Genomic DNA, 26,923 nt, shown 5'->3' with positions numbered 1-26,923 from the left:
ACCGAATTTTAGGGTAATGTTACATGGTTCTCTTCTACATCTTCTTCACCAATAGAGCTGGCTGGTATGCAGATATTATTTGCAAAGCACAAATATTACCAAAGTTCCCACCTTGGCATATTGATCTAGTTGAAACAAAACAAACCATACCTTCTCTATCAAACTCCCAATTACTAATAGGAACAAGCAAAAAGAAGTATCTAGATTATTAGGTTGATGATTTAAAAGCATATTTCATTATATTCTTAATGGAATAAATTGGCATGAAAAGGTAGGAAAACCAATTACATTTATGGTTTAATAAAGGTAAATAAAAGCCAAATTATACCCAACTGTTAAATTCTTTTTTTTTTTTTTAATTTATATATACTGGGGAGGGGGAGCGGAAACAGCACAAGAAAGTCAGTTCAGGGGCTTTTTTTAATGAACAAATGATATCCCTGTCTTTCCCACGAAATGCTTCTAAGCGATTCTGTAAATCAAACCGGCCACATAAGACAGAATGGTGACAGTCTCTCACACTTGTTACTTTTAATTCCCAAGGGGTCAGCAGCTAATATTTCACTTCTGAGTAAGAGAAAAGGCATTCTGGTCCATTAATTCGCCTACTCGCTCCTGGAGGACATTAACCAACTCTGCTATTACGAAGACATGAGTGTCATCAATGTCCTGAATGATGAACTTCTTCCCGAGGGCGTTTGACTCATCCAAGTACAGCAGAAACTGCTTCATGGCAGGGTCACTGTCGAGATAAAACACGTGATGAGGAGATAAGTACAACAGAACCTGCTTCGCGGCAGGGTCACGGTCAAGATAAAACATGTGACAAGGGGACACCTTGCTGTCTAGGTATACCAGCGACCTGAACAATGAAAACTGAGCACTCTGTGTGTTTGAGGATAATTTTAAGTGTTCCCCAACCCCTCCCCTCTCTTCTCTGCCCCAAGGGTTGACGATTCACAGACGCAGCTTCACTGAGAACAGTTAGTGGAAGTTTAGAAGAGGCCGACAATGAGATTTTAAATATTAATTTGTCAGCAACAACTGTAAAAGTAAAGCAACAGTCACAGCTCTGTAGTTAACAGGGACCCAAAGCACAGCCCTGTTGACTGATTTAAAAAATGTCAAAGACAATGTCTGGCTGGTAATAAATATTCAAGTATTTTTCCCTTCTTTAATTCTAAACCTCATAAGTCTGAACTATCACTTAGAATCTTTAAAGGAAATTCTAACCAAATCTCTTTGAGCATACTGAGCTCAAAAAAAGAGCTAAATTCCACTCTATTTGTGATTTTTAGCTTGGAATAAACAGGATAGTCTTAAGGCAAAGAGATAAATTTTTTGGGATTTATAGAAATGCTTTTTATGAAAACCTGAATCACAACAAAGGACATAACATACAATAATGTGTTTAGCAGAGATGAATATAAAGTTATGTCCAGTTGCAGACTTTAATTCTTAGAGAAAACATAATCTCACATAATCTTTCATTTTTTTTGAGGGATGTCAACATCAGTTACAAAAATAACTAATTCAAAGAGGTCAGTGTAATTTGCTGAAAACTGTATACATCTTATTGCTTTTAAGTACAAGCACAGGTATACGTGAAGCTAACAGGTAATGGATTTCAATTACTAAATAAGTATGGTGCACGGCATACTATGAATAAAGTCAAGTCTTCCTGAAAAAATGACTGTCTTAATTACTTTCAACAACTTACCTTCAAAATAATTTTATTAACAATTTACTATGCTCTAAAATGATGTGAATAAATAAGCAGGTCTGCCCATGTCAGAAACAATACAGATTTTAAATTTAGCTCCTAGTATGTTTGTTACCTTAGGTTCAGAATACTTAGGTTATATTTACCCACTTAAGTTTGGCAAAAGTCAGTTAAATTCTATAGTTGCGATATCAAAATGACCACACTAATGTGGGATATTGATTTGCTCACATTGGAGAAGGAAACGGCAACCCACTCCAGTGTTCTTGCCTGGAGAATCCCAGGGATGGGGGAGCCTGGTGGACTTCCGTCTATGGGGTCACACAGAGTCGGACACGACTGAAGTGACTTAGCAGCAGCAGCAAATACGCTATTTTAAGTTTTATTCCCTCATTCAAGAAAAACTTACTGAATACCCAACATGTGTCCAGTGCTGTGGTCCGGGGCGTCCAGCAGTGAAGCAAACAGTAATTCAGAACCCTTTCTATCGTGGAGCTTACAGTCTAGTGGTAACACTATGACAAACATATAAAAACCAAGGAAGCGGAGTGAGAAATGGCAGTGACGACAGTGACGTGACCTTGGAAGTTTAAGTAGGGGCCTCAGGGAAGGCCTTACTGAGCAGGTGGTATCTGAACAAACGTCAGAAGGAGGCAGGGAGTGAACCATGGGTGACCGACGCAGAACTGCCCAGGCAGAGCCAACAGCAAGGCCACAGAGCTGGAGGGGCAAGCGGAGGGTGGGGAGCAGCACAAGATGAGGTCAGAGCTTTACCCTGATTTAACCTACAAACTGACTTGCCTTTCAAATGTTAAGGATCATACTGACTGCAGGGTTGAGAAAAGACCGGTGCACGGTGGAGGCCAGGCTGGAAGGAGGGAGACCCACTAGAAGGTGACCAAGGTAAACCAGACAGGACACAACGATCTGGACCTCGGTGGTAAAAGTGAGGTTGGGCAGTGGCTGAGTGCTAGACGCATGCCGAATGTAAAGTCAACGTAACTTGCTGAGACTGCGCTCCAGTTTTGAGAGGAATTAAGGAGATGCCGAGGCTTTTGGCCTGAGATAAATGGAGAGATGAAGCGGCCGAGCACTGAGATGAGAGGAACACAGAAGGGCAGGTGCACAGTTAAGATCAGGAGTCCAGTTTCAGGTACAGTACCTTTGAGATGTCACCCGCGTGAAGCGGCTGAGCAGGAAGCTGGATATACAATTCTGGATTTCAGCAGTGAAGTCCAGAACGAGGAGTCAGTCCGTTATCAGTGTCTAGATGGCATTTAGAGCCATGACCAAAGAGTGAGCAGAGCCAGAGAGGACAGTCCAGGCACCGGGCCCTGGACACCCCAACCCCAAAGGTTAGGAAGGAAAGGAGGAACCACCAGACAGACTATAAAGTGACCTCTGAGGTCGGAAGAAAACCTGAAGGGTACTTGGAAGCTATGTTAACAAAGGATATCCAGAAACAGGGAGAGATCAACTGGGTCAAATGCTGTTAATAGGAATAGCAAGATAAGGACTGAAAACTGACCACTGGATTCAGAAAGTTACTGGGCCTCCACAAGAGCAGTTTCAAGACGGTGACAACACAGGAGAGAATCTGACTGTAGTGGTTTTTAGACTGAGAGGAAAGAAATCAGAGAAAAGTGAACAGAGATGTATCTTCCGAGAAATTCTGCTACAAACAGCAGGAAAATCAAGCGAGAAGGATGTGAGAAGCAAGAGTGTCTGTTCCACACCCTCCACCCACCTCGATAGGGGGCCGCATTATAAGGCAGAAGAGAAAGAAAAGTTGAGAAAGCAGGACAAAAAGAGGAAAATTGCTGAAGAGGTGTCTTTAAACAGGCCGGGGAGGCTGGGATCCAGTTCCCAAGGAGGGAGGCTGGCTGGAGACGGGAGAAGAGACAAGTCATTCACAATTAGCATGGGGGCAGGAAGAGTGTATGGGCCCAGGTCCATGTGAAAAAGACTTGCAGATGTTCTGACTGCTTCCGTTTTCTTAGTGAAACAAGAAACAAAGTGACCAGCTGAAGTGAGGACAGGGGCTGTTTTTGTGATAAGAGAAGGTGAAATACCACATTCCATTCATTCCAAGTTTTAATTATCTCCCACACTGGGATGGGTCTCAATTTAATGGCACGTGATTTTTCTTAAGAGGGACATAACATACTGCCAATATAATATAAAATAATTAGCCTCCAATAAAAATTTAAAAATAAATAAATAAAACTGATGGACTCTTAATTTGATGAAATATAACAGCTTGACTAGGAAACTGGGAGAACAAATGAACTTAGGAATTTGCATGCTGCATTTATTTAAGTCATGAGTTTAGTAACAGCCATGAATTTAAAGTGAGACTGATCAGTATGCTCTCCAGCCATCGAGAGCTGTGGAAGTACAGGTTCACAACAGGGGGAGAGCTGGACTGAACACGGACCTGGTGACTGACTGAGAGAGGGCCAAGGGAGCCGAGGGTCTCTAAGAGGACGAGTACACTGATGGAAGCGAGGGTGCGGGGGCCGCGCAGGACAGGGAAGAGCTGGGGGATCAGCAGACTGCAGGACTGGGAGAATCCAAGGAGCCACCAGGGAGGTCCAAAGGAACTGTGTGTGCTGGCTACTTAGTTGTGTCCGACTCTCTGCAACCCCATACACTGAAGCCCACCAGGCTCCTCTGCCCATGGGATTCTCCAGGCAAGAACACTGGAGTGGGCTGCCATTTCCTTCTCCAAAAGGAACTATAGGCCTAGGGTATTAGAGGACATGAACTGGAAAGAGCAGGTGGTGGTCAGAGGTAGGGGCCTGAAACAGAGGTTTGGAAGAGACCGCAATATTGGCAGGTGTGACAATGCAAATGAATGGCAACAGCAGGACAAGGAAAGCTCACTGGCAAAGGAGGTCAGGGAGCTGAGAGGTCATCAGGGGGCTGAAAGGACCACACACATGAAATCATTTAAGAATTTGTGGAGCACCCCTGAAGAGTGACAGGTTGCCTTCAAAGAAAAACCTTCAAGGAAAGACTTGGGTGTTTGTGGATGATTACAAGGGAGGATTACTGGGTGGGCTCATCAGATTTGGAACCAGGGCTTTTCCGGGGGCGGGGGAGGATTTCTGGAAGGGGCAATGAGAAAGAAGGTAGATACCTATCCCATTTCTTGGCCCAAAAGTACAAGAGATACTAGAGGAAAAAAGTCAACAGAGTGGGCTCAGGGGAAAGCTAGGTTTTACTATAACAACAACAAAAAAGGGGAATTTGGGGGGAAGAAAGATGGAAAGTTGAGAGAAGAAGCTGGGACACAGGGGGTTCCTGGTCTCACTAGGTTCTAGAGAGCAAAGTGGAAAGGATGGGGCAGGGGCAAGGGGAGGTAGAATTTAAGTGCTGATGGACAGAGCCATAAGGTAGTGAATGTAAAATGAATGAAGGGTGACCTGGAAGTCTGTGGCGTTTTGGGTGACTGAGGGTCTAGGAATGAGAGTCTCAAGGCTGATAATGACATAAAAGAGGAGAGTGAAAAAGCTGGCTTAAAACTCAACGTGCAGAAACCGCAGATCGTGGCATGTGGTCCCATCACTGCCCGTGCAGGATGGGAGAGACAAGAGGGGTCTTCCATAAATACAGAGAGGGGCAATGCAATGCTGACAGAGTAAGCGGATACTGAGGATGGTAAACGCACACCTTTTGGGAGTTACACAGAACACACATTTAAGTAAGAAACTGTTGTAAAGCAACACCACCCTGTATGTTGAGAAATCTCACTGAAGTAAACAATCTTACCAATCATTGATACCCAGGCTGTGAAATACTTAAAAAAAAAAAAAAAAAAGAGTTTAAAGAGTAATTCTAGAAAAAACCTGGCAGTAATGAAGCAGTCAGCGCTGAAGAGGGTTCTTTCAGATTTTACAGAAATGAAAATGGGAAGGCCCATAGGACAGGGAAACCAAAGTTTCAGCTTCTCTACTTCTGTCTTCCTGCTCAGACTCTCTGAAATCTCAGCTGCTGTCTCAACTGCTCCAAGCCTACACATATAAAAGGGGGGTGGGGGTGGGAAGAGGTGGTGAAAGGAAGGAGGGCAATTTGTGGGGAGACAGAAACCACCCCGTGGCCTCAGCGCTCTGCACCCAGGCTGCTCCCTCCCGTCCCCGCGAGGAGGGACGTGCCTTTGTCTCTCTCGTGGTGACCCTGGTGTCTACTTCACCCTCCGGCCTTTCCTGTCCTGAACTGCCTTAGACCCCCCAGGAATCTCAGTATCTTCCACAAAAAGCACACATTCAGAGGCTTCTTAAAAAGATACACTTTAGGTGACAGGGCATACAATAGTTTTTTGTTAACCCTTTAAAATAAATTGTGGGTCTAAACGGAACAATGAGGAGAAATAAGGACATTATCAATACTGCTGTCCGAGTCGTTACGTTATCTTGTTACTGTCTGAGTGCAGTGCGTTCACAGATGACACACAATTGACTAGCTACTGGGATCAGAGACAACAAGGGGTAAGTGGTTATGAAGACTTTCATCTCCAGAAATTTTATAAGTAAAATACATCTACGTACTTTCCATTAAATAAAAGTTGGACAAACTGAAAAAAGAAGTGCCAGGGGACTCATATCTGTGCTTTTAACCAACAGGTCAGAGTTTTCAAAACTCCTGCCATTTGCAGACGACCCCTGACATTTTAGCCATCTCCTATCGCACATGCATTACGTACTACTCGGTGGTGTTGTTTTTTAATTGCCTTTAAGTCAAATTAACGTTTCAGCTTAACTTCACCTGGTACAAAATCACCAGTCATCTTGATGTTTTATTTTTTTTCTGATGAATTAATATCGTCATAGAAAAAGTAATTTTGTGTATAATTAATCACTCTGCAGTAAGCCTGAAATTAACACTGTAAACTGTACAACATTGTAAATCAACTGGACACCACAATTAAAAGAAAAAAAAAGCTACTCTGATGTAACTCGCCAAAAAGGAGGCCTATTGTACAAACTTTTTCTGTACTGAAACTTGAATTCAATCTATCAAGACCCACTCTAGTTCTCACTGTCGTAGTAGAGAAGCTCCAAAGGAACACTAATCATCTGGAATTTAAAGTGAGATTATACCCCCTGATTCAATTTTATTACCAAAATTCTTTCAATAAACAAATATTTACTAAGTAGCTCTCTCTATATATTTATCTCAGGCATTGTCTGGGTGCCCAAGAAACTTCAGTGAATGTGGCCTTGCTAAGAATAAAAAGCAAAGGCTCACAAAAGATATTATAAATACTGTGAAAGAATAGGACGGTGGTTAGACTGGTTTGGCCTTAGTTCCGATTTGCTTTTCATATACAATGTAGGTTTGGAAGCCAAAAGCGTAAGGACAAGACTGGTCTAATATTACCTATTTCTCCAGATTCTTTGCTCTCGTGCTGTGAACTGGCTGGAATTTGCACCTGTACTACAAATCTTCCTTGCTAAAGCACTTGCCAAACCAACTGTGATAAGTATCACACCAGAGATCTGCTCAAGCACCTGGAATTGGACGCAGACACGTGCTGAGCATATGCGGCTTGCTTTAGTAACTGCTGTGGTTGGCTCCACTCGGGAAACTCTTGGTGTGAGGCTGGCAGTCAACGAAAGAGGTGGATCCCAACAAAAAGGAAGTTTTCACCAATCTCATTTTGACAAAAAAAAAAATATGAAAATCTTTAGACTCTGGTATTTGACAAGTGTTGGGAAGAAAGAATCTTATTATATTCACGTACTTTCAATTTTTCAATTCATTGACAGTTGGGACTAAATGGTCAACGTTATTTTTTTTTAATGTAGATCTGCACCCCAATTCACCTAAATGCTTCATATCATCTATGAATATTATGAGATGATAAATGGAAGTATACAGCTGCTGTATTATAAAGTCTTCCCTTTGGCATCAAGTAGACACGAGGGGACTGAAGGACTCTTTCGGGTACCACCATCCCAACAGGTGCACCTTCTCATGAAGGAGGGCCACTGGCCCTGGCCCTGCCCTTTACAACTCTATTATTGCTTAGGTCTGGAGCCTTCTTGAAAGATCTGAATCACTGGGAAGACAGCTGCCCTTTTGAAAATTTGTTCAGGCTACACTTTAGATTTCACCATGAAGAGAAAAATTAAGTTTTGCAAGAACAGTTGTTATTGCCTAGTCACTAAGTTGTGTCTGACTCTTGTGATCCCATGAACTGTAGACTGCCAGGGTCCTCTGTCCACGGAATTTTTCAGGCAAGAACATTGGAGTGGGTTGCCATTTTCTACTCCAGGAGATCTTCCTGACCGAGGGATCAAACCTGGCCGGGTCTGTTGGGTCTCCTGCACTGGCAGGCGGGTTCTTTACCACTGAGCCACCAGGGAAGCCCCTGCTAGGACAGCATTCATCTGAAAAATAAAATCTAGTCTTGGGGCAAGACAATTCTCCACTGCAAAATTGATTACCAAACTTTAGCGGATTAAGTGCACTGTGTTAAAATCCTTTCGTACGCACAGCTCTTAGCAGATTTGGGGTGAGGCCTGAACATTTTCATTTCTAACAAACTCCAGACGGTGCTGGTGCTTAGTTTGGGCAATACGTGGAGAAACAAGGTGACAGAGGCCACTAGTGCCCAGGGACAATTTTGAGGCTGGTCACAAGTAAACCAGTGGGAGCTCGCCCCATCAGGAAAAAACACCTCAGTTCCTCTTACACATCTGTGCTCTCTGTTCTTAGGGCTAAAACTGAAAGCCTACCACCAAAACTTTAATGAGTCTCCCAAAGTTTTGCTCTTTAAAATGCTTCCCAGCTATCATTAAAATATATATATGCATGTGTATAATACAATCCCAACCATCATTCCTAAAGGACTATTTTGGAAACAAACTAAATTATTCCCAGGTTATTCTTGAATAGGTAAGAATGACAAAAAATGGATGTGGGATGGGATTAGGGAGCACAGCAAAGACAGAAAGACAATGTGATAAAAGAGCCATCACACATCATGAAGGAAGGAAAGAAAGGTTGTTGGACAGTTACTCAGCTATTTGACCAAAAAAAAAAAAAAAAAGACAGCTCATTTAATATGCCCCTCCTCTCATTAAATTCCAGATGAATGAAATACAAAATATCAATCGAAAGAAAAATATGAAGACCCTAGGAGAGAGGTGAATACCGATCAAATCCAGAAGGAAGATTAAATTTGGAAGAATTGGAAAAAATAAAAGGGAAAAAAAACTGACAATGTGTGTGTGGATCCTCTGTGTTAAAAAAAAATAATAACATTAAAAGACCAACCAGGAAAATGTTTTTATTAGCTATGACAAAGTAATAAGAAAAATAAAAAACAAAAAATAGCTCAGAAGTGTTTCCCAAAAGACAGCAGCACAGTATGCTTGGAATTCTGGGATCGAGAGCCATCCCTTGGCTTTCCCAAGTGAACGTCTCTCTCATTTCCAGTGTTTACTTCCATCACCAAACATTCTCATCTCTCACGTTTAAACAGCGCAAGTAACAAGCAGCAGAGTATCTTAACAAATCCTTCCTCTGTGACCAACCCATTTCTCTTTCCCTTTGCTTCCCAGGTGGCTCAGCTGGTAAAGAATCTGCCTGCAATGCGAGAGAACTGGGTTCGATCCCTGGGTCAGGAAGATCCCCTGGTGAAGGAAATGGCAACCCACTCCAGTATTCTTGCCTGGGAAATCCCATGGAGGGGGGAGCCTGGGGTGCTGCAGTCCATGGGGTCGCAGAGAGTCAGACACGACTGAGCAACTTCACGTGTTCATTATCAAGACGGTCTCCCCTTCCTTTCCTCCCTTCCCCTTTCTGAAGTATCTCTCCCGCCTTTCCATTAAATCACTGGAGCTGTGATTTAAAAAAAAGAAAAAAATCAATGACCTCCAGCGTCTTCATCTTATTCAGCCTCTCACCACCACTTAATACAGCCTACTTGCTTTCGTGAAATGTTCCCTTAGGTTCCCTCCCACTTCACTGGCTGTTTTCTTAATTGTCTTTGGTGGTCTCTCCACTCAAGCTAAATCTGCACTATCCATAAAGCAGCCCACTAGTCACACACCACTACTGAGCACTTGAAATGTGGCTAGCCTGTGACTGTGCTGCAAGAGAACAGCAGACAGTGGATTTTGAAGCTCTAGTATGGAAAAAGACTTAATATGATTCTGAAGTGTTAGTATGAACTTTGAGGATTTTGTACCTGGTGAAATACTTCAGGTATACTGAGTTAAATACATTTCACCTGTTCCATTTTACTTTTCGGTGTGGCTACTAGAAACTTTAAGACTAAATATGTGGCTCATATTATATTTCTACTGGATGGTGCTGCTTGAAATATAAGAGTATACGAGGGTTTGGTCTTGCTCCTCCCTGACCACTGCCACCACAGAAACAGTATCATCATCCATATGATGGCTCACAACTAGAGGTAAAGAAATGTAGACAGTAGTATTTTCAGACAAACAGGCCAGGATTCCCAGATGAAACAGAACTGTTTGGTGGGGAAAAAAAAAAAAGCGGAGACTGAGGAAGACTGGTCCAGCAGTTCAGATTTTCAAACTGGGGATAATTGAGCCCTACTCTAGCTTTGAGGAGCTAACTCTGCCCACAGCTTTTAGCTTCTCCTTTGGAATGTGTGCCTAGTTTAAGAAACCTTCAACTGACTCTCTTGTTTTTTTCTCTTTTTTTAAAGACCAAAGTTTGTGTGACTTTGGCAGGCCTTAAAATTCTACTTAATCATTGATGATCTGAAAATACAAGCACTGTTCCCCTAAAGAGGGTTAATTTAACATATATGCTGCCTGCCACTGACCAAAATTTGTTGGAAATAACGCCAATTACATCAGTTCAACAGAGATAATGAAAACTGGCACTAGGAAGAAATTTAGCAACAAAATTTGTCCCACAAGTTACTAAGCAAGAAAACTGAAGTTGAGAAAGCTGAAAGACTTGATTCATTCAGATCTTAAGAACAAAACAAAATGGATTTTTGAAACAGTACACATGAAAATCAAGATTCAATGTGCAAAACAAACAAACAAAAAGACTCAATGTGCGGATTTAAAACTTATTAAGTATCAATACTAACCATTCTATAAGCACTCCTTTCAAGACGTTGACCATCTTTTCCCAGGCAGAAGGTGCTGATGACCCTAAAGATGCTAACAAAAGCCTAAGGTGACAAAATACAAAAACATTAACTTCAATATCCTTTGGTGATTTACTTCTGAATAGAAGCAAAAAATTAAATGCCAAGACTAAACATATAAGTCTATGAAAAACATAGAGCTAACATTAGGAAAACATCCAGATATTCTGATTTTTTAACAAAACTCAAACGAGTCTATTTGGGATAATAACAATGCACAAATCTTTTTGGAAACAAATCCTACCCCCAGTAAATCCTAATGAAAGCCTAATGGGGCCTAACTCCACAGCAATGTGGCCAATCCAAGTTTAGAACAAGTCCATTATTCAAAATATTTCTTTTTCCCACCTAGAAGTATGATAAAAGGTAAAATTCTCGGAGACAGGAGTCACAGAATGGTAGCTTCGCAAGGGGCCTTAGAAATTATATGGGGGCTCCGACCATCTCGTTTTACAGATGAGATGGAGCAAAAAGATTTAGCCGCAGCTACGGCATCACCGACTCGATGGACATGAGTTTGAGTGAACTCCGGGAGTTGGTGATGGACAGGGAGGCCTGGCGTGCTGTGATTCATGGGGTCGCAAAGAGTCAGACACGACTGAGTGACTGAACTGAACTGAACTGAACCAGCAGAAAAAGAACAATCCAAGTCTCCAGATCTTGTGCTATATTGCCCAATAAAATATGTACCCCAGTGACGCGCGCTTGAAGGTAAGGAACCCATTCAGCGCACGCCAAATAAACTATTACTAAACTTCCACATTTGGGCGCTGGGCAATGCTCCCCCGCAAAAGAAATGCACAGTTCAACTGCGGCGGAGCAGCCGCCCGGCCTCGTCAGAAAGAGACAGGACAGAATCCTGTATCCCCGCAACCTGAACGACAGGTTTCTGGGACTTTCCCTTCTCCTTTTTTCTTGGAAACCCACAGAGCTTCCATGCACCCCAGGCTCCGAGAGCCGACACCACGCACCTTTCCACTCACTGATCCCGCAGCTCCTAGGCACCGACGACAGAGTGCGCATGCGGCTGCTACGTCATCGCGACCGCGACGGCCTCGAGGGTGGGGCGCGCCGGCGGGGAGTGGGCGGGGCTTCGGGTGGGCGCGGGCGAGGTGAGGGCGGGGTCACGTACCGCCCTCCGCGGGTGGAGGGGCGGGGACTGGGGCGGAGGGGCGGGGACTGGAGGCGGAGGGGCGGGGACTGGGGGCGGTGGGCTGAGGTGGGCTCCCCGCGGACTCGCTCCTGCGTGAACCGCCAGGGGGCTGTGGCCGCTTCCGCGCGCCGGCAGGTAAGGAAGGGAGGGCTGGGCTCGGGGGTAGGGGGCGGATGCAGGCCTCGGCGAAGCCGGGCACTGCGGGCCGTGGGGCGGGCGGCGGTGCGGTGCGGCCGGGGCGCCCCAGCGAGGGCGCGCGGCCCCTGGCTGACCCGCTGACCCGGCGCTGGGCGTGAGGTGAGGGCCTGTTTCCCCGCCTCGGCAGCCCGGCTCTGCTTTCCCGGTCGCCACCCTCTTAATTCCAGTCCCAGGCCCAGAGAGCACCTGCCGTTACCGTCGGCCGCAGGAAGGATGGTGAAAATGAGGAGGAAACAAGTCTCCGCAGTTCAAATCGGAACCTTTCAGATCACAGCTTCTATAGCTATGACGCGAGAGGATGAATAAGATTGAATGCTGATGGGTCCTCCGAGCCCGGGGGGAAGACCCAGAGGGTTCTAAAATTACTTCCTTCCCCAGGTTCGGATCTGTAGTCTAATACTCTGGCCACCTGATGCGAAGAGTCCACTCATTGGAAAAGATCCTGATGCTGGGGAAGACTGGGGCAGGAGGAGAAGGGGAACAGTGGATGAGATGGTTAGATAGCATCACCCAACCTAATGGATATGACTTGAGCAAATTCGGGGAGATAGTGGAAGACAAAAAGAGCCAGGCATGCTGCAGTCCATGGGATCGCAGTGTCGGACTCCACTTAGCTACTGAACAACAATGTATTGGAGCTGTCTCTTTCTCTAATTGTTTTTTTTACCAGTCGAGAAATGAGGTTTCTTGCTTTCTGTTCCTTAGGTGAAATTGTACTTCTCCAATTGTGTGTTCATGTGATTTAGGAACCCAGCTCTTTCATTTATTTCCCTCTTTCTTTGCTTCAAATTTTTCCAGTCTGGTTGGTTTCCATGCTGTTGCGCATGCTCGCTCCCTCCCTCTCTCTAATCTGCCCCAGGTCTCGGTTCAGTTCAGTTCAGTTCAGTTCAGTCGCTCAGTCGTGTCCGACTCTTTGCGACCCCATGAATCACAGCACGCCAGGCCTCCCTGTTCATCACCAACTCCCAGAGTTCACTCAAACTCATGTCCATCGAGTCGGTGATGCCATCCAGCCATCTCATTCTCTGTCGTCCCCGTCTCCTCCCACCCCCAATCTTTCCCAGCATCAGACTCTTTTCCAGTGAGTCAACTCGTCGCATGAGGTGGCCAAAGTATTGGAGTTTCAGCTTCAGCATCAGTCCTTCCAATGAACACTCAGGATTGATCTCCTTTAGAATGGACTGGTTGATCTCCTTGCAGTCTAAGGGACTCTCAAGAGTCTTCTCCAGCACCACAGTTTTAAGCTGATCGCCGAAGAACTGATGCTTTTGAACTGTGGTGGTGCCCCTAGTGGTTCCTAAATATATATATATTTTTTCTTCTTGAATGCATTCTCCTCTTTCACTGTCTCTTCGGTTCCATCACATCAAACCTCTATTCTTGTGCTCTAGCCAGATGCCTGCACATTAATGACCTGTGAGAACTCTAAAGAATGCCTCCCAACCTGTATTAGACCTCACTTCACTGTCACTTCAAAATCTGCTTTTCTTTCCGTGTTTTTCCAAATCATCTAGATTTAAAATCGCCATTGTTTTATTCAACAAACATTTTGTGCGGTATATGTCAGACCCTATTCTAGACATTGAACTTACAATGGTGAGCTGGCAGTTTAATTACAGGTGGGAAAAGGACACTAAAAATCAGATAACTAGAAGGTTAACTGATAGGATGTGATAAAGGACTGGAACGGCTTCTTTTGTTAGGAGGTCATCAAAAATGACCTTCAGTTCAAGCAGATTTCTGAATAAAAGAGTAAGTTATACACACCAGCAATAACTGGGAATTTTAATAATAAAAAGATGCTCTTCATAATAGTATTGAAAACTGAAGGTATCTGGAAATAGATCAAACTAAAGGTGCATCGTCCTTTAAGGAGAAAATTATAATGCTCTATCAAAACACATAAAAGAAGACCCAAGTAAATGCAGCCATATACCATATTCATTGGAGAAGTAAATAGCAACCTGTTTCAGTATTCTTGCCTGGAGAATTCCCTGGGCAAAGGAGCCTGGCGGGCTACAGTCCATGGGGTTGTAAAGAGTCAGACACAACTTAGTGACTTATCACTCACTCACCGTATTCATGGGGTAGGAAGACTCAGTATCATAAAGATGTCCGTTTTTGCCAAATCTACAGATTTGTTGAAATTCCAATTAAAATTGGAATATGGTTTTTCATGGAGCCTGACATGTTGAACCTAACATGTCTATGAAAAGACAGAGCACCCGGAATCCCTAACTCAATTTTGAAGAAAAAGTCTCTGCCTTCTAGGTATCAAAACAATATAAAGCCATAATAATCAACACTCCTGGCTTAATTACTGGTCTTGATTCAGGGACAGGAAGGTAAACCCATGGAACAGAAAGGAGAGCTTAGAAACATGCTCATATACATATGGAAGTATGCCATCAAGTAGTAGTATAAAAGCACAGTGTGTTCAGTAAAGGATGCTGAGCTATGTGGTATCCACATAGATTGAAGACAAAACTGGATCCCTACTTCACATCATTTACAACAGCAATTTCCAAATGGACTGAAGACCTAAGTGTGAAAGACACACCTGAAAAATATTTAGAAAAAAATATAGGAGGCTATGTTGTTTCTGGATAAAATTTCTTTTTTTGTTTCTTTGCGTTAAATACATGTAACATAAAATTTACCATTTTAACCACATATAGTGTACAGTTCAGAGATATTCATGTTATTATGCCTCCATTACTACTGCTTGTCTTCTGAAGCAGAATTACTAACTGCTAACTAGTTAGTAATTGAACCCGAGTCTCTTATGCCTCCTACATTGGCAGGCAAGTTCTTTACCACTAGCATCACCTGCAAAGCCCCAAGTATTATAAAACTGCATTAATCAGTACTGTGTGATTTTACATAAGGATACGCAAATAGATCAATGGAATACAATGTAGTACAGAAATAGGCCCATACTTATTTAATCAATTGATTTTCAACCAAGGCACAAAGTCAATTCAATGAGGATAGGGAAATGTTTTCAACAAATGATGCTGGGACTATTTGCTATTCATATAGAGGGGAAAAAAATGAACTTCAACTCCTGTCTCACCAAAATAAAAAAATTAATTTGAGATAGATCATACGCCTTAATGTAAAAGTGAAAACCAAAAGGCCTTTTAGACAAACCCATAGAATATTTGTGACTTTCAGGTAGGCAAGAAAAATTTCTTAGATAGGACATAGAATGCAACAACCATAAAAGAAAAAAAAATTGGTTAAAAAGATGTTATGAAAATTAAAATTTCTGTTCATCAGAAGGTACCTTTATAAAAATGAATAGGCAAGTCACAAACTGGTATATACTTTACATATATATGCATACATACATATGTGTGTGTTTATCTCTCTGTCTGTATACACACACTGTGAGGAAGCCTTGCCATGGAGGTGTATTTTTTTGCTGTTGTTGTTTGTAAGTTTAAAGGATTGGAAACAAAATTTGGGTGGGATGCCAAAGGAAAGTGACTGGTGCATCTGAGTCACTGCCAAGGAAGCACCGTGTTCTGTTACATGGAAACTCAGAGGGGCCATCTTTTAAGATGTGGGCAGGTGCAGAAGTGGTACAGAGGGGTCACAAACATTTGCTTTTTACAAATTAAGTGATTCACATAAAAAAAAAAGTTGGTTAAAATTAGCTTTGGTTTCTGGTCTACAATGTGGCCTTCTCTTTAATCAGAATTTCCCATGGACTGGAAAAGACAGGAAAGCCCACTGATTCCTGAACGGTGTTTGCATAGTCTGTCTGGGAATAGTTGCACTATTCTCTCTCCTCCCGTGTCTTTCATTATTTGTACTCACTGGAATTCTTTAGCACTCTTTGGCAAGACCTGCTGGATGAGTTCAGATTTTTCCTTCAATATGTCCTCAGGCCAGCTGTCTTCAACTTCCACAATAGAGTGGGATGGGGAGGGGGGAGTTCCTGTACATATAGTTGTCTACATCAGTGTTATTATACATTTTATTTTTTTAAATGACCATTTCCTGACTCTACTGTAATTGCAGCAAACTCCTGTGTCATTCATCCAGAAGGTGTTATTGTCACAATACCCATCAATGATAGAATGACTGTCTCATTATGGATTGGTTTCTCAGCAGAACCTTCCATTTCCCATATACCGTATGTTGTCTTACATGGAGGTCATTACTGTAAGTGATCTCTGAGTCCCACTGCCCTCCTTAGGGTGGAACCAAATGTTGCATTCCAAAGTGCAGCTCAACATGGAAACTGGTGTCCAAATCCGTTGTTGTTGTTCAGTCACTCAGTCGTGTCCAACTCTTTGAGACCCCATGAGCTGCAGCACACGAGGCTCCCTTGTCCTTCACTGTCTCCTGGAGTGTTCTCAGACTCGTGTCCATTAAGTCAGTGATGCCATCCAACCATGTCATCCTCTGTCGCCCACTTCTCCTCTTGCCCTCAATCTTTCCCAGCATCAGGGTCTTTTCCAGTGAGTTGGTTCTTCACATCAGGTGGCCAAAGTATTGGAGCTTTAGCTTCAGCATCAGTCCTTCCAATGAATATTCAGGGTTAATTTCCTTTCGGATTGACTGGTTTGGTCTCCTTGCAGACCAAGGGACTCTGAGGAGTCTTCTCCAGCACCACAGTTCAAAAGCATCAATTCTTCAGCGCTCAGCCTTCTTTATGGTCCGACTCTCACATCCATACATGAGTACTGGAAAAACCATAGCTTTGACTATACGGATGTTTGTCTGCAAAGTGATGTCTCTGCTTTTTAATATGCTGTCTAGGTTTGTCATAGCTTTCCTTCTAAGGAGCAAACATCTTTTAATTTCATGGTTGCAATCATTGTCTGCAGTGATTTTGGAGCCCAAGAAAATCTGTCACTGTTTCCACTTTTTCCCCTTCTGTTTGCCATGAAGTGATGGGACTGGGTGCCATGATCTTAGTTTTTTGAATGTTGAGTTTTAAGGCAACTTTTTCACTCTCCTCTTTCACCTTCATCATCAAGAGGCTCTTTAGTTCCTCTTCACTTTCTTCCATTAAAGTCATATTATTTGCATATCTGAGGTTGTTGATATTTCTCCCTGCAATCTTCATTCCAGTTTGTGAGTCACCCAGCCCAGCATTTCGCATGGTATACTCTGCATAGCAGTTAAATAAGCAGGGTGTCGTACCTGCTTTTTTAACCTTTTTAAAATAGCCTTGACATACCTTTCCCAATTTTGATGAAGTCAAGTGGGCCTTAGGAAGCATTATTACAAACAAAGCTTATAGAGGTGATGAAATTCCAGCTGAGCTATTTAAACGGAAAGATGATGCTTTTAAAGTGCTGCAGTGAATATGCTAGCAAATTTGAAAACTCAGCAGTGGCCACGAGACTGGTAAAGGTCAGTTTTCATTCCAGTTCCAAAGAAGGGCAATGCCGAAGAATATTCAGTCTACCATAAAATTGCACTCGTTTCACATGCTAGCAAGTTAATGCTCAAAATCCTTCAAAATAGGCTTCAGCAGTATGTGAACCAAGAACTTCCAGATGTATAGGCTGAATTTAGAAAAGGCAGAGGAACCAGAGATCAAATTGCTAACATCCACTGGATCATAGAAAAAGCAAAGAAGTTAAGAAAAAAAAAAAGAAATCTGCTTCATTGACTACACCAAAGCCTTTGACTGTGTGGATCACAACAAATTGTGGAACATTCTTAAAGAGATGGGAATACCAGACCACCTGACCTGTCTCCTGAGAAGCCGGTATGCATGATAAGAAGCGACAGTTAGAACTGGAGCTGTGTGTCTGAATCTGGGGCACAGTTTATTCATGAAGGCCCAGTGGCTCCCCATGGGCAGTATATGCTGTCTCTGGCAAGTGTTTCTTTTCCCTTTGCCTACAGCCACTTTTTGTTAATCCAGGGAACAGCTGCCATCACGGCACAGTGGCAGAAATTATAGTTACTGCTCAAAATACCCCATAGTCCTAGGGGGCGAGGAGGACATGGGTTTTCCAAAGCTTCGCCTTCTGACTTTCTATCCTCCAGTATAGTGGACCACTGCTTAGATGCCAGTTTGGCTTCCAGTTGGATTAGCATGCTTAGCAAGCTCTGCTGTGTTTTTCTATCAGCCCATTCCCAGAAGTGGTTCTTGGCATTTTTGCCATTATTTTCTAGGTCTGACTCAAAGTGTCATTCGCCTCCCAGGCTGCTTTCTTCACCTGTCCCTTCTTCCTGAAACAGCAGCCCTGTTAATCCATCTATCTGCATTAATAGTCCCTTTCCTTTGCCATGACCGTATTCCTTGGTGGCCGTTCCTCTCTGGCTCATCCCTTTTAGCCAGCCCCCAGGTCCCTCAGTCGGAGAAGGCAATGGCAAGCCACTCCAGTACTCTTGCCTAGAAAATCCCATCGACGGAGGAGCCTGGTAGGCTGCAGTCCATGGGGTCGCTAAGGGTCGGACACGACTGAGTGACTTCACTTTTACTTTTCACTTTCACACATTGGAGAAGGAAATGGCAACCCACTCCAGTGTTCTTGCCTGGAGAATCCCAGGGACAGGGGAGCCTGGTGGGCTTCCATCTATGGGGTCACACAGAGTCGGACACGACTGAAGTGACTTAGCAGCAGCAGCAGCAGCAGCAGGTCCCTCAGTATCTCTCTCTTCTCTTAGGTTTTGACCAGTGTTGCTCAAGTCACCACAGGTGTTGGTTCAGTTGGGGAGTGATTGGTTGGGTGAAGTTCAGGTGAAGAGTATTCATCTAAAAGTATTAGGTGCCCCAGATCACAGTAATATGAGTAAGGGTGGTGCCCAAATTCAGGGTGGTTTCTGTGGTCCATCAGGCTTCCTGTAACATTCTACGTCTTCTGTGGGTTTGAGCATGGTTAAACTATCTTACTTCCCTGGTGGCTCAGACGGTAAAGCGTCTGCCTACACCACGGGAGACCCGGGTTCAATCCCTGGGTTGGGAAGATCTCCTGGAGAAGGAAATGGCAACCCACTCCAGTATTCTTACCTGGAAAATCCCATGGACGGAGGAGCCTGGATGAATCCAAGGCTTAATATCTTGAAGTTTAGCAGAAGAAATAGTTACTAGCAAAACCTGATGAGACTCCATCCACTGGGTTGGGATTGGTTTTCTGGGAGTACTTCTTTCCAGGATTTTCGGATGGGGGACATCTATATGGTATACTTCATGCTGCTTTGGTGAGAGTTATAACTTCTGCCTTTTTGGAGGAAGTACCTGGTACTAGATTTTCTGCCCATAAGACGTCTTGTAAGGTCACTACCTGTATATCCGCTTTATAACTGCCATAGTCCATGAAACTGCTCCTGTTGGTGAAGTGTCTAACAGACTCCCGTTGGAGTATTTAAAAATAATGTGCAATAAAAATAGGAGGCAAAAATACCTAAAAAGATAGAGATTGGATTGGATTTAAAGCATTCTCATTTGGGAGAATTTTTGTATTGCTTAAAATTTATACTTTATGTAGCATGTTAAAAATGCAGTTTTTTTTAATGAATAGAAATTATACAACTTTAAACCAGTTAAAGGATATTAAAGAAAACTTGATTTATCCCACGTACAATACATGTAAATGGATTAAACTTATCTGTTAAAATATTTTGGAATTAAATATATATGATATCAAAAGATTATAAGCATGATTGGGGAAAATGATAGTTAAGCACATGTTGAAAGAAAACTGGAAAGGAAATATTAACATCTTATGAAATAGAACTTAAGGCAATAAATACTAATAGGGATAAAGAGGGATCAGATACGATGATGAAAGGGACAGGGTACTAAGGTTCCAACAGTCGTAAGTTTTTATACACCTAATGACATGTCTGTTCACATCATGACCAAAATATGGCAGTATTCGTTTGGCACAGTGTGGGGGGTTCTATAGTAGAAGGTAAGACCCATGAGGACAGGTACATAGGTTTCATTTTCATTACTGTATCTCCAGTACTTAAAACAGTTCCTGGTTTATAGGTGGTCAAGAATTTGTTGAATGAATAAATAATTTAAAGAAATAATGGACAAGTCTAAGGGGAATCTGATAAATCAAGAAGCCAGGATGAGAATTTTTAAAAACCTCTCTGAGGTACGAAAGGTCATGCAGATAAAATTTAGTAAGGCCATAGAAACTTTTTAACAACAAAATTCATGAGCTTGTTATAATGGATATAATAAATTTTGCCAATAACACAGACAAGTTTATATGATACATTTATAAATATTTTATGCAAGTCTTCACAATTCCAAAGAATCTATGCCATCTAGCACAATGAAAAGATAATCTTTAGAAATTTCATGTTTAAAGATGGGAAACAGAACTAAACAATCCACAGATTAGAGGAGGTCTTGTCTCAGGTCAGATTTGGAGAAGGAAGTGGCAACCCACTCTGGTGTTCTTGCCTAGAGAATCCCATGGACAGAGGAGTCTGGCAGGCCGTGGTCCATGGGGTCACAGAGAGTTGGACACAACTGAAGTGACTAATGAACTGGATGTTCATTGGAGGGACTGATGCTAAAGCTGAAACTGCAATACTTTGGCCACCTCGTGCGACGAGTTGACTCACTGGAAAAGACTCTGATGCTGGGAAAGGTTGGGGGCGGGAGGAGAAGGGGACGACCGAGAATGAGATGGCTGGATGGCATCACCGACTCTGTGGACATGAGTTTGAGTGAACTCCGGGAGTTGGTGATGGACAGGGAGGCCTGGCGTGCTGTGATTCATGGGGTCGCGGAGAGTCGGACACGACTGAGCGACTGAACTGGACTGAAGGGACTAACCACACACAGTGGAAATACCAGGACTTGTGAAAATGAAGTAAAGCAAAACTAGAGGGGAGTTTATGGTGTTAAATGCACTTATGAGACAGCAAGAAATGCTCATAATATATTAAGTTTTATTGAAGAAGTTAGGAAACGGACAGGTAAATCCAAAGGAAGAAAGAAGATAGTGAAGAGCAGAAATAGAAGACAAAATAAAACAGAGATGCTCAGCAAAACAAATAGATGAAGAAAATTAATAAATAAAATTTTCTATTAATAAACTTTTAGAAGGCAACTGAAAAATAAAAAAGAAACACAAATAATGCTAGGGACAAAAATGTTAGACAGTTTTAGGGATAAAAAGATCATAGGAATAAGCAGGAATAGCTTTATGTTCATGATTTTGAAAACCTAAATTCCCACTTTCTTGAAAAATAGGTACTATCAAGACTAATTCAAGAAAAAAATCTAAATTAGTATTTATAGAAATAAAGTGACTAAAAAAGAGGCACATTAGCAACCAAATATAGACCTTGGTTAGATCCTAATTCTAATAGTCCAGTAGTGCAAAGCCAAAATTTATGAAATAATTGAAACGTTCATTGGACATTTGATGATACTAAGGAATTTTTTTGGAGAGGGGAATAATGATGGGTAATTTTCTCAGCAGTAACATACTATAGTATTTAAGGGTTAAATATGACATGACATCATGGAATTGCTTCAAAATAATTGAGTGTTGTGGTGGATTGAATGTAGGTTACAGATTGCACTGTTCAATACTATAACCAGTAGGCATATGTGGGTAATTAAAACTTAAAAGATGAAATGACAGTTCCTCGGTCATATTAGCATATTTTCACATTAGTAGTAGGAAATCTCTATCGTGCAGAAGTTCTTATGGATAGGGCAGGTATAGATGAAACAAGGTTGACCTTGTGTTGATAAGTTTTGAAGCTGAGTGACTAGGGGTTCATTTTATTATTCTTTCCACATTTGTGTACATTTGAAATTTTCCATGAAATGAGGAAACAAAGAAAAACCATGCATGACCTTTGTGGAGAAAATTACAAAAGATCTAAAAGAAGAACTGAAGATATACTTTTCATGAATGGAGAGACTCTATATGATATCAGTTCAGTTCAATTCAGTTGCTCAGTCATGTCCGACTCTTTGCAACCCCATGGACTGCAGCATGCCAGGCCTCCCTGTCCATCACCAACTCCCGGAGTTTACTAAGACTTATGTCCATTGAGTCAGTGATGCCATCCAACCATCTCATCCTCTGTCATCCCCTTCTCCCGCCATCAATCTTTCCCAACATCAAGGCCTTTTCAAATGAGTCAGCTCTTCGCATCAGGTGGCCAAAGTATTGGAGTTTCAGCTTCAACATCACTGCTTCCAGTGAATATTCAGGACTGATTTCCTTTAGGATGGACTGGTTGGATCTCCTTGCAGTCCAAGAGACTCAAGACTCTCAAGAGTCTTCTCCAACACCACAGTTCAAAAGCATCAATTCTCCCAAATTAAGTCTGTAAATTCAATTCAGTTCCATAAAAGCCCAATAGACAAGATAATTGTGAAAAGAATGGGGGTGGGATACTTACCTAGAAGCTATCAAGGCTTATTTTAAAGGCATAGGAATAAAGGCATTGTATCACTGATGCAGAGTTAGACAAATATACCTGTGGAACAAAACTCTCCAGAAATGGACCCTAGGTAGATGAGACTTTGGTGTAGGGAGGAGTCATTTCTAATCAGTGTGGAAACTATGTTTTGGTAATAAATGGCCTTGGGATATTTGGTTTCAGGAGTATGATAATTTGACTTTAGACATCCTGGGTGTTTGTGGTGCTTCAGAGTGGAAATGTGCATTAGGCAGCTGAATATGTGTGTGAAGCTTAGCAGAGAGACTTGAATAGAAATAGTTATAGAAATTTGGGAATCATAAGCTTACAGGTAAACCTTTATGATGAAAGCACTGAAATTACTTAGCATGAGAAGATAGCGTGAGGGAAAAGGAGGACTGCAGGTGGAACCCACAGCAACACTAACGTTTAAGGACTGGGTGGTGGCGCTGGTGGTAAAGAACCCGCCTGCCAGTGCTGGAGATGTTAGAGCCTCAGGTTCGATCCCTGGGTCTGGAAGATCCCCTGGAGGAGAGGATGGCAACCCACTCCAGTATTCTTGCCTGGAGAATCCCAAGAACAGAGGGGCCTGGTGGGCTGCAGTCCATGGGGTCGCAAAGAGTCGGACACGACTGAAGCGACGTAGCATGCACGCACGCACAGAGGCAGCAGAGCCAGCTGTAAGCCCACTGAGGGCACATCTCAGGTTTCCATCCCGGCAGGCGGTGGGTGCTCAGTAAGTTTTTGTCAAGTGAGTAATGGGATGGAGTGGCCAGAAATGGGAGAATTCAGCCTAGAAGACCCGGTGTCACTGTGGCTAGAGGAGAGAAGGAGGGAGCAGTCAAATGCTTCAGACAAAGATGGGAAGATGGTGACTGAAAAGTGGCTTTCGCAGCAAAGACGTCACTCACTGGTGACCCTGGGGAGGGCTGTTCCAGTGTTCCAGGAAGACACACTGGGGCAAGAATCTTAAGAAATGCAGGTGACGGATGTGCAGTTGGTAAGAGAAGTGGTGGCGGATTGGAGGTCGGGTCGGGGCTTGGCAGAATATGTGAACATTAAGAGCAGTCGTGGGGATGAAGAGACTTCCACCACTCGAGGAGGTGAGAGAAGTGCTGGAGGGCACTGGGTAGACTGGTGATTTACTTTTTCTACCCGCCCCCCACCCCCAGTTATTTGTTCGTTTTTGTATTTTGATGGGAGAACACTGGACATCCAGTATTTCGAGGGGAGGAGTAGAAAGGGCTGAAAGAGTGTGTGAAGATAAAGAAGAGAAAGCTAATGAATGGATCCAGGTCCCTGTGGAAGTGAGAGAGGAGAACACAGATGGTGCATTTCCCTCTGAGAAAGGATGAGCTCTTTTCCTCAGAAATAGGAAAGAACAGCGAAGTCCATTTGGAACCTGGAAAAGGTGATACAGATGAAAACGTGAAAACCAGCCAGGTTAGATTTCCTGTGATATTATGAAGCTTAGGCTTGGGGGTGCCTGATTGTGTGGGTACCTTTGAGCAGTCAGAATTGGTAGGAGCTGTCATGTCTTAGGGAGGGAGGAACATCAGAGTATAATCCGGAAGCATTTCTTTGTAAGCACTTCCAACAGATTACCTAATGAAACTCCAGAAGAAAGGTATCAACATTTCTAAGACTCCAGGAATTTATTGTGGTATCTTTTCTCATTCTAAATTACTTTCATTTTAGTACCTAATTATATATTTGTGGTTTAGTGTGTAGTTTTTTTTTTTTTTAAAGGAACTTCCTACCCCACTTTTTTTAAAGGAACTTCCTACTCTTCCCCTACCCCACTATTTAAATACAATTTGTTTCCCTCAACCTCAGTCAATCCCTGCTTGTAGGTATGGGGGCAGAAATTGAAGGAGTTCATAGGCTTCATTTTCTGTGTGAAGTGAGAGACAAATCATTTGAAAGGGATGAAGGGAGGGTAGGACGCTTGGCAGAGTACGTGGGTATTTAGGGCAGTTGTTGTGAGGGTAAGAAGAGAAATGATTAGGGACAGCAGAGATCATTCTGGGAGCCCACTCCCAGTTTGTCTTGTGTCCCCTCTTCCCGTTTTGGCTGTCCGAGTGTCGGAACAGAGAAAACACGTTTCAAGTTGGGGCTGCAGGACAGTATTACTAGAAAGAGGAGGGCTCTGGTGGGCTTCCCTTGTGGCTCAACTGGTAAAGAATCCGCCTGCAGTGCAGGAGACCTGGGTTCAATTGCTGGGTTGGGAAGATCCCCTAGAGAAGGGAAAGACTGCTCACTCCAGTATTCTGGCCTGGAGAATCCCATGGACTGTATAGTCCGTGGGGTCGCAAAGAGTCGGACACGACTGAGCGACTTTCATTCACTCACTGTACTGGTGTGTTGAGGGAGCAGGTAGAGAGAAGGTGCAGTGATGCACCCCGGAGCCGAGGCTGAGTCGGGAAGGAAGTAGAACCACGAGAGGGCTGCTCACTCCCCAGAAAGCAAGGGTGGAAGGTTTGTTGAGGCTGGAGAGCAGTGAACTGGAAGTAGTCGAGGTGCGGAGAGAGTTGAACGTTAGAGAATTAGATACGGAGCAGCTTATTCTAGAAAAAACTGAAAGGGCCAGTGTTGGCATTTGAGGAAATTGCAGTCCGTGGGGTCGCTGGGAGTCAGACACGACTGAGCGACTTCACTTTCACTTTCACACATTGGAGAAGGAAATGGCAACCCACTCCAGTGTTCTTGCCTGGAGAATCCCAGGGACGAGGGATCCTGGTGGGCTTCCATCTATAGGGTCGCACAGGGTCGGACACGACTGAAGTGACTTAGCAGCAGCAGCAGAGGGAAATAAGATGTAGACTTCTGCTGTACTGAGATATATTCAGGACGTAGAGGGAGGGGAACCTGCTCAGGTGTGTGTGTGTTTAAATTAATACTGTGAAGGTTTTTGTGAAGTGACAGCAACTCTTTAAACAAGTGAGAAAATAAGAAACAGTGAGCTTTAAAACAGTGATCTTTACCTGTTTACCTGTTGCTTCAACACTTTGCTTAGTCATCAGTTGATGTACTAGAGTCACAAGAAAAATTTTTGAGCTGATTGCTGCTGCTGCTGCTAAGTCACTTCAGTCGTGTCTGACTCTGTGTGACCCCATAGATGGAAGCCCACCAGGCTCCCCCGTCCCTGGGATTCTCCAGGCAAGAACGCTGGAGTGGGTTGCCATTTCCTTCTCCAATGTGTGAAAGTGAAAAGTGAAAGTGAAGTCACTCAGTCGTGTCTGACCCTTAGCGACGCCATGGACTGCAGCCTACCAGGCTCCTCCATCCATGGGATTTTCTAGGCAATAGTACTGGAGTGGCTTGCTATTGCTTTCCCCCTTTGAGCTGATTATTGTGTGTTATTCCTAACAGATTTTCTTACACATGTGCACCAAATATTAGTTGGATTGTTTTCTCCCTAATCCCTGTGGAGCTGCCGGATGTTTTTACCGTATTAAACCAAATACCATTTCTCACGAGTTCCTCAAGGCATCTTCTTTCTTTTCTCTTATTCCAAAAGAAAAAAGAAGAAATGTTTCATCCGGAGACAGCCTGATTCTAGAATACTGAGGTGTTCTAAAAACCATCACATCATATTTAGATCATCTTCACTTAGTTGGTTAAATCGTTGCATAAAAGGTGAGTGATTAGATAGTTGAGCAGCATCTTCTTTGTCAGGATGCCAATAAGTAACAATTAAATTTCAAAGATTTTAAACAATATTGGGTACCATCTTAAAGGATTTGAAGAAAAGCTAAACACTTCCATGGGTCCTAAGTAGATCTTCCATTCAGAGTGCTTTTCACATCTGTAGGGACTTCACAGTCACCAAAGGTAAATATAAGTATCGACCTATATGCATATATGTATGTATATATATCAAAGGCATTTAAAGTTTTTTGACACCTATATTGATATTCTCAATAACCTCTTTTCCTATTTCCTACTAATCATTAATTGGATACAGTTTGAATAATAATCATCAAGGTACCAGCAAAATACTATTCTAATAAGTCTGCTTTAAATTTTTAAGGGAGAAGTTTTGTTTTAATAGAAAAGTTTTTTTTTCCAAGTCTTGAAACATCTAACTCTGTGGTCAATCTACTGTGATTGTGACATGTTCTTTTTTTTTTATTGTTTGATTCCAATTATAATAACATTTTGTAAGTGACAAAACTATAGAAATAGTAAAAAGGCCCGTGTTTGCCAGGGTTTAGAGGAGGGTAGAGGGAAGGGATGAATATGTAATGCACAGTCAATTTTTAGAGCAGTGGAACTATTCTGTAATGATGTGTTCTTATAGTTAAAAGAAATATTT

The 26,923-nt window shown here is 42.8% G+C and overlaps 2 protein-coding genes across 2 annotated transcripts in view; one reads left to right on the top strand and one right to left on the bottom strand.

The window, feature by feature from the left end:
• Positions 1-401: 401 nt before the first annotated feature.
• GTF2H5 (general transcription factor IIH subunit 5) lies at positions 402-11,916 on the bottom strand. The gene is made up of 3 exons (XM_088840873.1): positions 11,843-11,916; positions 10,812-10,895; positions 402-742 (listed from the first exon to the last, which is right to left on the bottom strand). Exons 2-3 carry the CDS (start codon positions 10,844-10,846, stop codon positions 562-564), a joined length of 216 nt encoding a protein of 71 aa, XP_088696999.1. The 5' UTR covers positions 10,847-10,895; positions 11,843-11,916; the 3' UTR covers positions 402-561.
• Positions 11,917-12,061: 145 nt separating this feature from the next.
• The window catches only part of SERAC1 (serine active site containing 1), a 55,914-nt gene continuing 41,052 nt past the window's right edge, over positions 12,062-26,923 (top strand). Inside the window, exons 1-2 of the mRNA XM_055433080.2 lie at positions 12,062-12,159; positions 26,126-26,244. The gene's annotated coding sequence lies outside the window, so the exon portion shown is untranslated. The remainder of the gene's footprint in view (positions 12,160-26,125; positions 26,245-26,923) is intronic.

The sequence above is a fragment of the Moschus berezovskii genome, chromosome 10 (genome assembly GCF_049115385.1).
Source record: "Moschus berezovskii isolate FMDL1 chromosome 10, NW_MosBer_1.0, whole genome shotgun sequence".
Lineage (NCBI taxonomy): Eukaryota > Metazoa > Chordata > Mammalia > Artiodactyla > Moschidae > Moschus > Moschus berezovskii.
Note: the sequence above shows the minus strand (reverse complement) of the source record. Positions and strands in the feature narration are given on the sequence as shown.

Excerpts from the sequence above, each read along its gene's own strand:
- GTF2H5 (XM_088840873.1), bottom strand. The coding sequence starts at position 10,846 with ATGGTCAACGTCTTGAAAGGAGTGCTTATAGAATG. Across the intron at positions 743-10,811 it reads AAAGGAGTGCTTATAGAATG|TGACCCTGCCATGAAGCAGT; the intron begins GTTAGTATTGAT and ends TTATCTCGACAG.